The sequence below is a fragment of the Prunus mume genome, linkage group LG6, assembly GCF_029339155.1.
Source record: "Prunus mume cultivar Tortuosa linkage group LG6, ASM2933915v1, whole genome shotgun sequence".
Classification (NCBI taxonomy): Eukaryota; Viridiplantae; Streptophyta; class Magnoliopsida; order Rosales; family Rosaceae; genus Prunus; species Prunus mume.
This window is the reverse complement of record NC_142703.1, coordinates 5,157,468-5,174,436: the sequence shown is the minus strand read 5'-3', so window position 1 is coordinate 5,174,436 and position 16,969 is coordinate 5,157,468. Positions and strand designations below refer to the sequence as shown.

At 34.0% G+C, this 16,969-nt stretch overlaps 1 protein-coding gene across 1 annotated transcript; it reads right to left on the bottom strand.

Annotated features, from left to right (window-relative positions):
• Positions 1–593: 593 nt before the first annotated feature.
• Positions 594–1,834, bottom strand: LOC103336388 (pathogen-related protein-like). Its single transcript, XM_008239425.2, has 4 exons — positions 1,638–1,834; positions 1,404–1,536; positions 1,015–1,316; positions 594–904 (listed from the first exon to the last, which is right to left on the bottom strand). The coding sequence occupies exons 1-4, from the start codon at positions 1,782–1,784 to the stop codon at positions 761–763; spliced, it is 726 nt and encodes a 241-aa protein (XP_008237647.2). The 5' UTR covers positions 1,785–1,834; the 3' UTR covers positions 594–760.
• Positions 1,835–16,969: the final 15,135 nt, after the last annotated feature.

The window sequence follows — 16,969 nt, the reverse complement described above, 5'->3', positions numbered from 1 at the left end:
GGTCCATCTTCATCGCATAATACTTGTGAAAGATGTATGGAGGGTTTGATGAACCCATCTCAACATGCCGACAAAGTTATTAAGTGACAATCAAAGGAAGAAATTTTAAAAAACCGGTTGTGGCTCAAGACAATGATAGAGTGTATTCAATGGCTTATATATCAGGCATGTACTGCTTTCATGAGGCATGATGAATCTTTGCACTGTGGCGACACTATTTAATTTTGGTCTTCTTTTGTCCTAGTCTTCTAACACGAAACAATTTTTTTTTTTTTTGGCCTATATATGTACATATACATGTACTTGACTTTGGAAAAACACAAAGGAGAGAGAAATTTTGTAAAAGAAGCCAAAATGGACAAAATTACCCTTATTTATTTTTGGATTTCCTAAAGAATCTTTTACATTTGCATGTCTTTAATTTGAAAGTTGAGAGGTTTTTCTGTCTTTTTTGAAAAAAATTTGGCTTTTTCCCAAAGTGAAATTTTTTTTTTGACTAAAACCTAAATTTACTAAATAAATTATCATGTACTATTTTTTTAAAGAAAATAATAAAAAAATGAATAGTAGGGGACGATTATTTTAGAGTGCTATTATCGTTCGCAATTGATAACATTTTTGGCCTTTCATTTCAACTTCAGTTCATATATGTTGAATAGCATATAACAAAGAGCCGATCTACGGGAATTTGATCGGCTAAACATATATGCCTGTGTAAATAAGAAGCCCACAATTAAGTTTTAGGAAGCAGTTTTATGAACTACCCAGTACTCCTGAGGACAGGGCAGCTTGAGGCTGTCTCTTGCGAAGAAGTACCCAATTTTTCACCCTTCAAAAGACCTCCAAGCAGTTGTCCAGGGTCGTAAAAGAACTCCACCTTCACAATTTTTTTGTTCTCATCCACCTGTTTGGGCCACATAGAGGGTAACGTGGAGGGTTACAACTTTACCGAAAAGGAATTAGTAATGCATAAACTTGGGAAAAACAATTAATTAAAAGAAATGGACAAAGTACCGTAAAAATGGACATTCCATAAACTTCAACCAATTCTCCAGTTGGGGCATGGCCCTGGAAAGGCCCCTCCATGTAACCCCAGTGCCTGAATTTGTACACAATCTCTGGTGGCCCAGAATAGACTTGAAGGACCTCCAAGGCAAACCCACGAGGGAATGTTGTTGTGAAAGCCTTATGGGATGACTCTGCTGTCTCCTTATCAGGATTATATCCTCTCAGATTCTCAGGCAGTGAGGTCTGAAGCAAAGGGTTGTAGCCCCCTCCAAGTTTGCCTATTTCTTCCAGGGTTATGCCTTTCCTTCCTGATATTTGTTGATTAATGATTGATTATTTCAATGCTTAATTAATTAATTAGTACTAGTTAAATATCACTAGATATTAATTATTACCATTTAGACTGAAAGTGTACTTATTGGGATCAAGCGTCTTGAAATCATCAAGGTTGGCCTTATGGAAAAGCTCCATCTCCCATGTCTTCACAAGGTTCTGTACCTCATCTTCTAGTGACCCAGGTGGCCATATCTGACATATACATAGTTCCATCCAGAATGAAAAACACACCACAAAAATTTAATAGATATTAGCTAGTAGAGAGAGAGAGAGAGAGAGAGAGAGAGAGAGACCTTGGTTCTGCCTTCTTCGAAGAGCTTGTTCACAATATCATAGCTAGGAGGGGCACCAAACTTCCACTTGGTGTTCTTTTCTCCTTCTCCACTCAAATAAGAACGGTACTTGTCTCCTCCTTCAACACCTGAGGATGCCATGCTCATATGGTATAAACAAAACAAGACCAGTAGATAATATATTTTCGCTTGTAAGTTTTCTTAACAGGGGTTTTGATTATATAGGCAAAAAGTCCATTGAGGGACGCTATTTAGGGTATCCTAAATAAAAAATTCCAACGATTTCCAAATAATTTATTTTTTAAGTCAACATTCATAGATTATCTTTACAAAAAATTAGACAAATCGGAATCCATTTCGACATCCAATTGTATCCTACAAAATCAATGAACACGATACTTTAAGAAAGTACTAAAATTTCAATAACACAATTGAATATCAAACGATATCGGCTTCAAATGATTTTTTGTAGATATGATCTTTAAATGATTATCTAAAATATAGACGGTTTGGATTAGTGAAATACAATACGAAGTGCCATACAAAGATGTCTCTCAAATATAACAGCTCTCTCTGTCTATATATAAATAAAAATTGTAATTAATCATTTGTAGAATGGCATCAATAGTCGTACTAGAAAAGTCATCAATGACATAATTACAGATGGTAGGTGCCTATGGCTGGGGCTGCATATATCCATTACTTATATCATCCTGAAGATATCCACATATATCCCCAAAAAGACACGAAGAGGTATTTGTGGTTATCAAAATACCGTGCTTTGAAGTTGTTAAATGTCAAAATCACACACTATCTTTTCTCTTTTAATTATGTATTGTGTGAATAAATTGTACAATTATATGGCTATTCTTTTATGATTTGTGATGTATCATGATTAAGTAAAAATATATTTTATAAATAATATATAAGTTATCAGTTTTAATAAAAATAAGGCCTTACGCCTTTATATATATATATATATATATATACAGCTTATTGAGGATCCTCAAATAATTTTATTTGAGGACACCCAATTGTTTTCACTAATCCAAACCATCCATTTTTAGTATACTCATTCATAGATCATCTCTACAAAAATAGACACTTGAATCCGATATCGTTTGACCATCCAATTGTGTTATTGAAATTTTAGTACTTTCAAAAGTGTTCATTGATTTTGTAAAACACAATTGGATATCAAAACGGTTTCTGATTTGTCTAATTTTTTGTAAGGATGATCTATGAATGAATACCTAAAAAATGGATGGTTTGGATCAGTGAAAAAAATTGTAGAGTACCTAATGGGTGTCCCTCAAATAAAATTATTTGAGGATCCTCAAATCTGTATATATATATATATATATAGATAATAAAAAATTCGGCGTAATTAAAAGTCGGTTGAAAACAACCTTAATAAACCTGAACACGATTAATAAATGAGTAGGGTCCCGTAGTTGCATTCGCCATTCAAATCTCACTATCCACTGCATATTATTCATATTATTCAACCTAATTATTTTTATACGTCTAGTAATGATCATTGACTTGTTGTTTCCTGAAACACCAATAAATCTTCATTGCCTTTCGGAAGAGCCATTTGAACAAATCAAATTTGTCTGCTTCTCTAGATTTTGTTTCACTTGTAGGTTTATCACGCAAAATTTTTCTAAAGCACCTAAGAAAATGTCCTTAATTATTTTACAAATTTATAAATAAACCCAATTCTAGACATGTATTTATAAAAAAACTCAAACACTATTTAAACATAGAAAACACACCCAAAATCAACCCTAAAGTCAACAATTGTATATTTTTTGGGTGTGTTTATAAATGGGTTTTGAGTGTGTGTAATGATGGGTTTTGGGTGTGTTTATAAAGTGTTTTGGAGTGTTGGGTTTTTTTATAATTTCAGCTCTTATTTTGGGTGTTTTAGTGAAACTCCCTAATTATTTTTACGTCATCAATGAACATAAACAGTACTAGTCACTCCAATCACGCGTCTTTTGCCTCCACATGCATCTCGAGTTACAACTAATTGTTCAAAACTAAAGAGAATAATTGGAAATTTTCTACCAAAAAAAAACAAAAAAGAGAATTGGAAATCTGTCAACAACAAAAAAAAAGTGATTAGGGAAGTGAATGTAACGAAGTCCATTTAAAACAACCAAACTGACCAAAAAAGAATAACGAAGAAAAGTCTTTTCTGTTTGGTTGATGAGAAAATTCTTTTCCGTTTGGTTCAGGCAACTAAGGTCATCCCCAATGATTGGGGCTCTAAAAATGGTTTATAGAGCCCCATTTAGAGCTCCGATGGAATCTTTGGGGCTCTAAAGGAATCTCTCCCACAATGGGAGGCTCTATATTCATAGCGGGCTCTATATTTTTTTATGATGTAATTTGATTTACGTGGTTTTTTTTTTTTGGGTTAACTATTTTACTTTAATGTTTATTCATGTTATGTTAGTTTTTTTTTTGGTGAACATTTCAACCAAAAAAAAATCAAATTTTGGACAAGATTTGGAAATTTGGAAAGCATACAAAATTTGGACAAGATTTGAAAATTTGGAATAAAGCTGTTGCATTGGGAGTGGAATTTTGGTTCATGCATGTTGACCGTTGGAATAGAGCTGTTGAAACTGCTTTGCAATTTTGGTTCATGCATGTGAGCCAACATGCAAATGAACAGCCAAGTTTTTGGTTGATCATGTACAGTCGCAAGCAAGTGGGAAATGTGGGCTGCAGCTTTTTCAATTAGTGGGTCCCACTCGGTTTCAAGGGCTTCAACCAAGCTCACACATTTGAGTACTAATTGGGCTTTAAGTTTTCAACCAAGCTCACGAATGTCATTTGAGCTTTACTCCACGATATGCCAAATTAAATTATTATTTTATTACATTTTATTGTTGATTCATTTTTAATTAAAAAGAATAGAAAAGAAAAAATAATAAAATATTCATTTGACATCTTGCTTTTGGGATGTCAAAAATAACATCTCAACCTCCAACCTTCATTCCACATCAACTTTGACACATCGGTTGGAGTGATGTGAGATGTTATTTATATTAAATGTCTATATGGCACGTTTGACACATCATGCTCTTAGGGATGCCTTTTTAAAGAAAGTTTGTATAAATTGGAGCCTTGTGGTGGTTGAGCCCCAAATAGAGCCCCCATTGGGGATGACCTAATAAATCTTCATTGTCTTTCGGAAGAACCATTGAACAAATCAAGTTTGTCTGCTTCTCTAGATTTTGTTACTTGTCACTACATGAAGATATCTAGCAAATAACATGTTGAATGTGGTGGTGATCATCAGCAAATAACATTTTATATATATGTATAAAATATTGTCCTCTTTTTTCTTTCGTAGGATTTCCTTATGGTTATATGTTCATGGTTTTGAACCAGAATTTCATGTGTGTGGAGACCTCTCATAAAGGTTTTGAACTCACAATACATGCAAAAATTAACCAGGAGGATGAAAATATATATATATATATATATATATATACACATATATCACATAATTGTTGGACCTCCTACGACTTGCTTAATTTATTTCCATTCTCCCTTGAGAACTTATTTCTCGGTTGTTGTTGGAAGTTTGAAGGAAATTCAATGACTTTTGTCCCACATTTGTATAAAGAATAAAAAGTTAGGTCTTTATATGTGTGGTAGCCCTACAAAATGTAATTGGAAGTTGAGCCCAGCAGAAGGCAATTGGGCTTCAAATTCAACTTGGGCATTGAATATGTAATATTTAATATTTAATTATAAAAAAGATGGCCTTGGGCCTTTGGGCACTTGCGCATTTAAGATTTAAATTAATTATTTAGTTTCGAATTAATACATTTATTTTTTAAATTAATTCAGATTAGTTTAACTAATTGCAGTGGGGCCTATTTTGTTTTTATTTTTACTTTTAGTAATAAATAGTATAATATATTGCCCCTTAATAATCACATACATACGTATTTTTCAACAATACTTCCATTTTTCGTACACAAGAAAAACGTACAATACACATACGTGAGGTTTTTCATGTTTAATACGCGTGTTTTTACAAAATCGTCAACAATGCACACAAAATTCACGTATTATACACACAATTTTACATATTATCGAATAAAAATAATACATATTGAAATATTATATAGTGGCCGAACTTTATAATCATTCATATGCCTGATAGTATGGTAAGTTAGCCTAAGGAAAAAGAAGAAATAGATTCATGCCCCCTCTTGCAGAGGTTTTTAAAAAAAAATTCTTTAATAAATAGTATAGCCGCACGGCTATACTGTTGAATATTACATATTTCGAGAGTATAGCCACCCGGCTATACTGTAAATTTTTAATTTTTTTTAACGAAACAGTACTCTTGAAACATACGTTGCTAATTTTCTTTTAACAAATAGTATAGCCGACCGGCTATACCCATTTTTAAGAGTATAACCGTGCGGCTATACTCGGTTTTTTGAAAATTTCGTTGAAAAATGGTATAGCCGCACGGCTATACGAGCAAATTACATTGGGCACTTGGAAGTTGGGCCACATTAGGTAATAGGAAGTTGGCCTACACAAGGTGATTGGAAGTTGGGCCAAGTAAAGGCTGACTTTGGGGTTGATTTTGGGTGTGTTTCTATGTTTAAATAGTGCTTGGGTTTTTTTATAAATAATGTCTAGGATTGGGTAATATATAATATTTAATTATAAAAAAGATGGCCTTGGGCCTTGGAGCACTTCGGCATTTAAGATTTAAATTAATTATTTAGTTTCGAATTAATACATTTATTTTTTTAATTAATTCATATTAGTTTAATTAATTTCAGTGGGGGCCTATTTTTTTTTTTTTTTACTTTTAGTAATAAATAGTATAATATACTGTCGTTTAATAATCACATACATACATATTTTTCAACAATACTACCATTTTTCGTACACAAGGAAAACGTACAATACACGTACGTGAGGATTTTTCATGTTTAATACGCGTGTTTTTACAAAATCGTCAACAATGTGTTTGGGCCTAAATTGAACGCACCCAGCCCAACATGAAGAAGGCCCAGAATAAAAGCTACGGGACTCAAGCAGTTTGGGCTTTTGCAAAACGGAAGGCAAAGCCCAAAGTCTAGAAAGGCCCAGCCCAAGACTCATCAAAATGTGGCAAGCAAACTTAGGCCCCAAAAGAAAAGCGACCTTTGGGCTCCAGACAAATCAAAATGGGCCCAGCATGATTAAAAGAAAAAAGGAAAAGACCCATTTTTAGAACCCACGTGACTACCAAAATGGAAAAGTCAACAAACTCAACTAAGTTGATTGAGAATTAATTAAAGCATGTCAGTGGCAAAAGGACTTCTTTGAATTTCTGCCACCAAAAGATCAAAATCCTTATTATATATTCAAAAATATTGATTTCACTCCAAGGAGGCACCATCCTTTCAAGAGATATGCAGGCTATATTTTCAAAAAGGAGATAGGCAGGAGGACAGAGAGTTGTTCATCTGGGAAATCAAACTAACCATCACAGATTCAAGCTCTCACAAAGGGGCAGTTAGAATTTAAAGAAGGATTAGGTTATCTTTCAAGAAAACGGGGAAGTGATCTTAAGAACTGACCTTTGAAAACCTATCTGCCATAGTAAATTAAGAGCCCTCTCTTCTTTATATTTTAAAACTAAAAGATCTTTTTAAGAATTTTCGCCGCCCATTATTAAAAGAAAGAAACCCTACTCCAAACCATTTTCTTATAAATATAAGAAGGGGTGAACAGGGTAAGGAGGACATTCATTTTTTCATCAATCAAACAAATAACTCAAAAATCAACCAAAAGCTCAATTGAACTCCAAGAAAAACCAACTTTATATCAGATTTCCCAAAGTTCAGACTTAACTATTCAAAACGAGATCTCTCTCGTTACAAATTTGGTTCAGCAAAGCCAAAACAAGCAGAGTTTGAGTTTTCTCAAACATGAAAACCTCAACAAATCTCACAGTGCAGTCTCTAACTCACTAAATCCTCAAGAACACCATTTCGCTTATTCAAACTGAAGAAGCTGCAGTTTTGCCCGCTCAAAAGCCTCCCAAAGCTTGAAGTGGATTAAAGCTCTGCCAAACTTGAACTTTTGTATCGATTTGTAACTAAAGCTTAGTAGTTGAAGTTCTTGATTCAGCCCAGCCCGGACATATCCGATCCGGCCGGATCGAGTCTTCTATCTAGACAGAGATGGAGTTCCAGCTGTCTTTTTGTCTTTCTATTGATGCCTAAAAATTCAAGGGGCTAAACCCAAATTAATCTTTGGCCCAACACAGGTGATTGAATGCAAAATAGGCTCAATCGGGACAAAAGAGAATTTGTAAAGCCGCCAACACAAGCTACAAGCTAGGAATCATGCCAAGCAAGCACGTGCAGAAGGGGCCAAGAGCATGCCGACATTACAAAATCACGCTCACATGCTTATTCGGTGTTTCTTGGCCCTATTATAGCCTATCACGGCATAATAAAACCCCAAGCACGAGCATGGATATCATGCAAGAAGAGTCACTATTCTAACACCAAACTATGCCACCAGCTTAAGTGGGCCCAAGCCACAAAATTAACCGGGGCTTACTGAGAAGGTTGTGGTATGGAAGGAAACGAGCAATCACAGGGCCCATTAAGGGTTCAAGGGACGCAAGTTTTTAAGCAACTTGGGGGCTTTAAAACTCAAGTCCGTTTCTAAAACCCAAGCACATGAGTTAGCATGAGAGAGAAGAGAAAATTACCCCATGCTCTAGGAAGACACCAAGTAACCTACCAAAATACTTAGCCCAACCCACATCAATAGAGTGCCCCAAAGAAATTAACAAAAGCCTTTTCCAGCAGTTTGGCGAAAATCCACTAGAGTTGGCCAGCAACCCAACGTTACACACAAGCCCAGCCCAGCAGCTTGTAGAAAAGCTATCATCGTGCTTCACCTTTGATGAGACTCCAAACAAGTCAGACAAAGGGCTAAGGCAAGAACCAGCAGAAATTCATGGATAAAGGGCAAATACCCATCGGATAAAAAGCTCCACCCATCTTCTTCCCCATTACAAGCTCTGTTTTGAAAACGTTGAGAAAAAGCAAAGTGGCGCCTCACCCTTGTGGGGAGGTCTAGCTGCGTTAAAATCGTTGGAACCACAAAGGGTTCCTTACCCATGTGCCTTGATAAGAGAATTTCACCAAAATAGGACTAAGTAGGGAGCTGCCGATGGAAAAGGAAGAGGAAGACCAAACAAAATTTAGGTTCTTGACGACTATAAAAGAGGGCTTTTGCTACCCAGAAAAACCCAACCATTGATAGCCTGACCAAACTTTGTCAAGCATCTGAGAATTCACTCAAGACACCAATCCCCTCTTTCGTTCGTTCTTCTTCTCCCCCTTAGGATATAAGTCGTGCTAATATTCCCCTGTTCACTTCGGGCTCTTAGTTCTCTATAAGGAACTCATGCCTCTCTCTCCCTCTCTCTCTCAAATTGCTAAACTTGTGAAAACTTAGCTCCCATGCCACAGGCTCCTCATGCTAAGTCATTAGTGGATTTATCATGCTTATTTGGGTGTTAGTAAAAGTGAACCTAAGAGTGTTCTTTTAAAATCTCATCATATTTTTCTAAAACTCTTTTGGGAGCTTAGTTTCGAACTCAGGCATTTGGGGGATTTTGTTTGTCGTCTTCTTATAGTAGCCCAAGCCCATTCGTCAGGCTGTTGGAACAAAAACCCCACATAAATTGACGACTCTGTTGGGGAACAAGCTGCCATTTAACTGATGCCTCCAATGAAGAAAACCAGAAGCAATACCATGGCCTCCCAAGATGGACCCGACTGTGGTGATTCCGAATCAAGGCAAAATGCCTCCTCTAGAGGACAAGAATATGCAAGTGAGGGAGCTTTCACCCTTACTGATCTCATCACAGCTATGCAGGCTATGGGAGAAACCCAGAGGGAGATAATGGACACTATCAAAGAATTAAAAAATGCTGCCTCCAAGCCATTTAAGATTTAAATTAATTATTTAGTTTCGAATTAATACATTTATTTTTTTAATTAATTCATATTAGTTTAATTAATTTCAGTGCGGGTCTTTTTTTTTTTTTTTACTTTTAGTAATAAATAGTATAATATATTGTCGTTTAATAATCACATAAATACGTATTTTTCAACAATACTTCCATTTTTTGTACATAAGGAAAATGTACAATACACGTACGTGATGATTTTTCATGTTTAATACGTGTTTTTACAAAATTGTCAACAATGCACACAAAATTCACATATTATACACACAATTTTACATATTATTGAATAAAAATAATACATATTGAAATATTATATAGTGGCCGAACTTTATAATCATTCATATGCTTGGTAGTAAGGTAAGTTAGCCTAAGGAAAAAGAAGAAATCGATTCATGCCCCCTCTTGCAGTGGTTTTTTTAAAAGTTTCTTTAATAAATCGTATAGCCGCACGGCTATACAGTTGAATATAACATATTTCGAGAGTATAGCCGGTCGGCTATACTGTAAAATTTTTTTTTAAAACGAAACAGTACTCTTGAAACATACGTTGCTAATTTTCTTTTAATAAATATTATAGCCGACCGGCTATACCCATTTTAAGAAGTATGGCCGTGCGGCTATACTGGGTTTTTCGAAAATTTCTTTAAAAATGGTATAGCCGCACGGCTATACTATTATAAAACATGGGTACTTGGTAGTTGGATCACATTAGGTAATTGGAAGTTGGCCCACACAATGTAATTGGAAGTTGGCCCACATAAGGCAATTGGGCTTGAAATTCTACTTGGGCATTGAATATGTAATATTTAATATTTAATTATCAAAAAGATGGCCTTGGGCACTTGGGTATTTAAGATTTAAATTATACAAATTTATAAATAAACCCAATCCTAGACATGTATTTATAAAAAAATCCAAGCACTATTTAAACATAGAAACACACCCAAAATCAACTTTTTGGGTGTGTTTATAAATGAGTTTTGAGTGTGTGTAATGATGGGTTTTGGAGTGCGTTTATATGTTTAAATAGTGCTTGGGTTTTTTTATAATTTCAGACCTCATTTTGGGTGTTTTAGTGAAACTCCCTTTAAAGTAATTATTTAGTTTCGAATTAATAAATTTATTTTTTTAATTAATTTAGATTAGTTTAATTAATTTCAGTGGGGGCCTATTTTGTTTTTATTTTTATTTTTAGTAATAAATAGTATAGTAAATTTGGCTTACACCCTTCAAATTCAATTTACCTTACCTGCAACCCTTCACTTTTTGTTCCTATAAATAATACCCAATTTTTATAAGTAAAAACCCATGACTAGGACCCAACTCATCAAGTTACTTTATTAAGCTGAATATCTGATTTATTATAATTTTTTGATTGCCAAAATACCCTTATTTATTTTTCAATGTGTAATGGGGTGATGTTTTAATTTTTGGTTCCCCAATTTATTGTGGTGATTCCCTCTAAAAATTTTGTCTGCAATTAATTATCCGTTTATTAAAATTCATTAATATAGTCAACAATTTGTTGGCCAAAAAAGTATGTTTTCCTTATTGCCTTTTTGAAATTTTGTTCCATCTTTCCCAGATAATGATGACCTATTTTAGAACTTGGATTTCATTTATTGTACCTAGTTTTTTCATGGATAATAATCTAACTTTTTTTTTAATTACAAATTATTGTGTACCTATTTCTCTGTAATAATATACCTATTATTATTTTTATTATAAATTATTGTGCACCTATTTTTCTATAATTTAGTTTTTTCATGGATAATAATTTACCTATTATTTTTTTATTACAAATTATTTTGTATCTATGTTTTCTATAAATTATTATGTACCCATTTTTCTGTAATAATCTACCTATTATTTGAAAATAAATTATTGTGTATCTATATTTTCTATAAATTATCATGTACCTATTTTTCTGTAAATTTTTTTGGTAAATAATATACCTATATTTTTATACGTATATATTTATATTTATATTTTTCGTAGGTACATTATTGGATATGTAATTTACATATATATATTTTTGGTTTGCAATTTTAAGGGTGATATGTTAGAGAGAATAGTAACCAAAAGAAATGGGGTGATTGATATGCTATTAATAGGGAGTATTAATTACAATTATGGTAGTTAATAAAATGCTTGAAATAAATTATAAATAAAATATGAAGTTTAGTGGCAATAATGTAAAAACGTAGGAATACTATGACCTCTTATATCCTACTAGTCATTTAAATTTGAAAATGAGTTTTACATATAGATTTATAGAATGATGGATATATGTCTAGGAAATAGAAAATGTAGGGACCTATATTAATATATTACCATTTAATAATCGTGTTATACACATACATATGTATTTCTCAACAATACTTCCATTTTCCGTGCACAAGTAAAACATACAATACTTGTACGTTAGGATTTTTCATGTTTAATACGCGTGTTTTTACAAAATTCTCAACAATGCACACAAAATTCACGTATTATACACACAATTTTACGTATTATCGAATAAAAATAATATATATTGAAATATTATATGGTGGCCGAACTTTATGATCATTCATATGCTTGATGACCCAATTACAATACTCGCATGGCTATACTGTTGAATATAATATGTTTGAAGTGTATAGCCGCGCGGCAATTACATGTAGAGGTCTTTAAATTTTCCCTCGAGTTTCAATTGAGCTCCGAAACTTTTTTTTGAGACAATTACATCCTTTAACTTGATAAGTAGTTGCAATTGGGTCCTACTATGATAATCTGTCAATTTAACCATCAAAATAAGGGCAAAAGGCGTCATTTCTAGAACAAATCTCATTTGAGTCCCAAGAAACCCCCAAGCTCATTGCATTTCATGGAAGAGGAATGCAAATCAAAGTCACTCAAAAGCAACTGCCATCAGAGGCACTCTCCACAGCCATCCACCTATGGAATTTCCACGAATTTTTTAATACATTAAATTCTTATTTTCCTATTTTTACCATTTTCTATTCTAGAGAGCACTGAATGCCTTCTCCTTTCTTCCTTTTGTGAGTTCTCTCTCTCCTCTCGTTTTTCTTCGTCTGTATTTTAGTTAAAACCACCATTTTCACAGCAAACAGAGGTTCAAAATTGAACTTTGTCATCTTCTTCATATCAACTGCAGATACGAAGTTGAAACCACCCGTTCTCACAGAAAGCAAAGGCAAAAAAACTGCGTTTTTTTATTTTATACTATTTTCGTCATCTTCTTCATCTCAACTACAGATAGATAGATTTTTAAAACCTGAAGAAAAAAAAACATACTATAATAGAACAAATAGGAAGAAGAAATGAAATATGAAATGCATGTTGGGATTTTAGGTAGAGAAAATATGAGATGTGTGTTGGAATTTTTTTTCTTTGATATTGCTTTGGGTATGGGCATGAGAAAAATTCCCATCGGGTTGGGTCCTTATCTGGTCATTGACCCTAACTGGAGGATATTTAGGGAAAACGGGGACAGATACAGAGGATCCCTGATTTTTCAAAATACTTGATTGGAGATGGGTCGGGGATGGTATTGTTATTGTAACATCTCACATCGACTAACGGAGAGGGGATAATGTGCCTTATATGTACATGCCCGCTTTCATCTAGCATGAGACTTTTTGGGAGAGCTTGGGAGTCATGGGAACTCCGAGTTAAGCGAGTTGGGGCTAGAGCAATCCAGATGGGTGACCCACTGGGAAGTTGCTCGTGAGCTCCGAAACAAAACCGTGAGGGTAGAGAGGGGGCCCAAAGCGGACAATATCGTGCTACGGCAGGTAGATCCCGGGATGTGACAGTTATCCCATCCCTGAACTCGGCTTGAAAAATAATGTATTTATTTTTAATTACTAAACATACAACATAATATAACAAATAAAAAGTTGAGATTGGCTACTCTCATCACCATCACCATCGCCCTCCAAACCCACAACCTCGAGCTGAAAGGACTTAGCGTGGCACCCAACTACAAATTGCAACTGGTATGAATTTATATAGGAAATTACAAATCGAGTCTGAAGGACTTACGCGTGGCACCCAATTGCCAGTTGCAACAGGTGTGAATTTATTTAAGAAATTACAAATCACACATCAATGATGATTACGTGATGAAATTGACATAAACTTTCATTCATTTGAATTTCTATGTGCTTTTCTTCCATTTGTTTATGTTGTATTGTACCCATACTTTATTTGACATGTGGATTCCATCACGTTCAGTTAAGCTAGTTTAGGCATACATTGGTGCCATTTTTGAGTGGGAATATTTAAGCCTAACGGATAACTTGAACTAAATTTAGAGCTTGTCCATAAATTACTTATGCAGAAAAGTACTTAGATGTTTTACTAAAGAGCACGCCAAAGGTGCTTTTGATTAGGGGTGGCAATTTCGGACACGACCCAATACACGCACGAGAAATTAGCGGGTTCAACCCATACGATAAAAAAGAGGTCAATTTCATGTCAACCCATTCTGACCCATTTAATAAACGGGTGGGTTTCGAGTCAACCTACTAACCCGCTATAATACATGTCTAACCCGTTTATTAAACGGGTCGTGTCAACCCGTGTAATACACGCTAACCCGCTAAAAAATGAAGAAAAATGGAGACTTCAGCACACGCACAAGGGGTTTTGAACCCCTACCACCCTCATTTCTCTCAAACATCTTATCCACCATGCTACAAACAACTTTGTGATTTTATGGTATGTCTTTTGATATTTATAATGTTTCTTTTTCTTTTTGTGTTTTCCTTTCTTTTCCGTCTCTCTTCTCCTCTTTTTTTTTTTTTTTTTGTCTTTTTTTTCCTTCTTTCTTTTTTCTCCTCTCTCTTTTTTTTTTTCTTTCTTTTCCTTCTCTGTAGTTTTCTCTCATCTCTCTTTTTTCTTTTACAAATTTATAAATAAACCTAATCCTAGACATGTATTTATAAAAAAACCCAAGCACTATTTAAACATAGAAACACACCCAAAATCAACCCCAAAGTCAACTTTTTGGGTGTGTTTATAAATAGGTTTTGAGTGTGTGTAATGATGGGTTTTGGGTGTGTTTATATGTTTAAATAGTGTTTGAGTTTTTTTATAATTTCAACCCCCATTTTGGGTGTTTTAGTGAAACTCCCTTTCTTCTTTCTTTCTCTTCAATATTCTCTCCTCTCTCTCTCTCCATTTTTTTTTTCTTTCTTTTCCTTCTCTCTTCTCTCTCTCTCTATCTTTTTTTTCTTTTTTTTTTCCTTATATTTTCTTTACTCTCTCTGTTTTTTTTAATTTAAATTTTTTCAGTTGTGAGTTTCGTAACATGCATGTTATTATTTATGAACTCATTACACGACTAAACCCGCACGATAAAAGACGACCCGAACCCGACACGATACCTTTATTAAATGGGTTGGGTTGAGCATTCTTGACACGTTTATTATCCCGACACGATACGACCCATTGCCACCCCTACTTTTAGTTAGGTTTTTAAGTACTAAATATATAATATATATTAATATAACAATTAAAAAGTTACCATAAACTTTGAATGATGGTAAAACTTTGGACTTATTATTCTATTATATGATTTTATTAGTTTTGTCAATTTAACTTAAGTGTTATAATATAGATATTTTTTTATTTATTTAAAAAATTCAGAGATTAGGATCGGATTTTGAATACCATTCCCCAACGGGAATGAGGATGGGGATTCCCCAAAATTTCATAGCATGAATGAGGACATGGACGAAAATGGAGATGGTATTGTCATACCTGACCCCTAACTGACTCATTGCCATCACCATTCAGATTCAAGAGAGAGAGAGGGCAGAGAGAAAACTTCGGAAGAGAGAGAATGTGGGCATTCAATAAGTGGGCTCGAGGGGTTAAAATTGGAATAGTAAGAAAATTCATTTGGTTTAAATTTTTGTGATTTTCTCAAACACGTGTAATGCTTAGAGTGGACAATGCAGGCGACTATGATCACAAATTAGCATTCCTTGACTCCATATTTTCTGAACGCTTTTTATCACAAATGGTCCATGAGGTTTGCCAAATTATCATCTTTGATAATTTATGTTTTTATTTATAACATTATTGGTCCCTTATGTTACATCTCACACATCAATTTGGTTATGTCGTCATGTTCTGTCAAAATTTTCCATTAAATTGCTAACGTGGATTAAACAATGTTTTAAATATTTTGAGTTTTATCACAAATGGTTCTTGAGATTTGCTATTACCACATTTGGTTATGTAACGTTTTAAATATTTTGAGTTTTATCACAAATGGTTCTTGAGATTTGCTAAATTACCACATTTGGTCATTTACATAGCCAATTAGAAAATGTCCAGTGGAACTAAATGAAGAAATATTTATTCAAATCCACTTGGCATGTTATTAATGGACATGTAGGCTCCACTTGGGATGAGAAACTCAATTCAACACAACACTTGTAGAGTTAATTGCACTGGATTGCAACTCGAGGTAAAAATTAGGAACCTCGAGAATTAACTCGAGGATATAATTTTCTCAATAAGTTAGAGGAATCAATTGAAACTCGAGGTAAAAATTAGGAACCTCGAGAATTAAAAATCCAATTGATTATTTATTCTCATATATGGAATAATGCCATCACCAATTCGTAGGAGCGGACACATGTCGGGTCAATCTGGGTTAAGAGCCAACCCAGAACCTGACCTAATTATGACCCATCTCGTCCCTAAACGAAGCAGCACCTTTTATGACCCAAAAACAAAGCAGCTCCTTCAACTCAATTTGTTTGCCAATTGATACTCATCATAAGGGTGATCTGGAGCTAAAGTATTAATGAACTGAAATTAAGCAAATTGAGGGTTCAAAATTTTTAGGCCCAACATTCTAACAATTTGTTAATTAAATTGACTTCAGTTGAGTTGAGTGTGAGTGTTAGCAGAAGCGTTTTTATTTTTTATTTTTTTTGGGTAAAATTTAGTGGAAGAAACCCTAAATAAATTCCCTGAAAATGGTTACATATAAAAACTAAAATAAGTAAAATTAAGGGTTAAAGAAGGAACCATCAGACACCAAATTTTCATCCCCATTAGCAAAGAGCTGTACGGTCCGCATCATGGTTAGATCAAAAGATCCCATCACTTGGTCCCTCCAATTCTGATATTCAATCCCAAATAAAAAGATGGGATGAATTCAAAATAACCTTTTAATTTTGGATCCAAATAAAGCATAAACACCTAAAATTTGAACAGAAAAACAAGTGAAACTGAAAAAAGAGGAGCTGAAAATTAATAAGAATAAAAAAGG

What these genes read in the sequence shown, in the direction of transcription:
- LOC103336388 (XM_008239425.2), bottom strand. Translation starts at nt 1,784, where the DNA reads ATGAGCATGGCATCCTCAGGTGTTGAAGGAGGAGACAAGTACCGTTCT. An exon ending in TCGAAGAAGGCAGAACCAAG is followed by an intron (nt 1,537 to 1,637) that starts GTCTCTCTCTCT and finishes TGTATATGTCAG; the next exon opens with ATATGGCCACCTGGGTCACT. An exon ending in GTACACTTTCAGTCTAAATG is followed by an intron (nt 1,317 to 1,403) that starts GTAATAATTAAT and finishes AACAAATATCAG; the next exon opens with GAAGGAAAGGCATAACCCTG.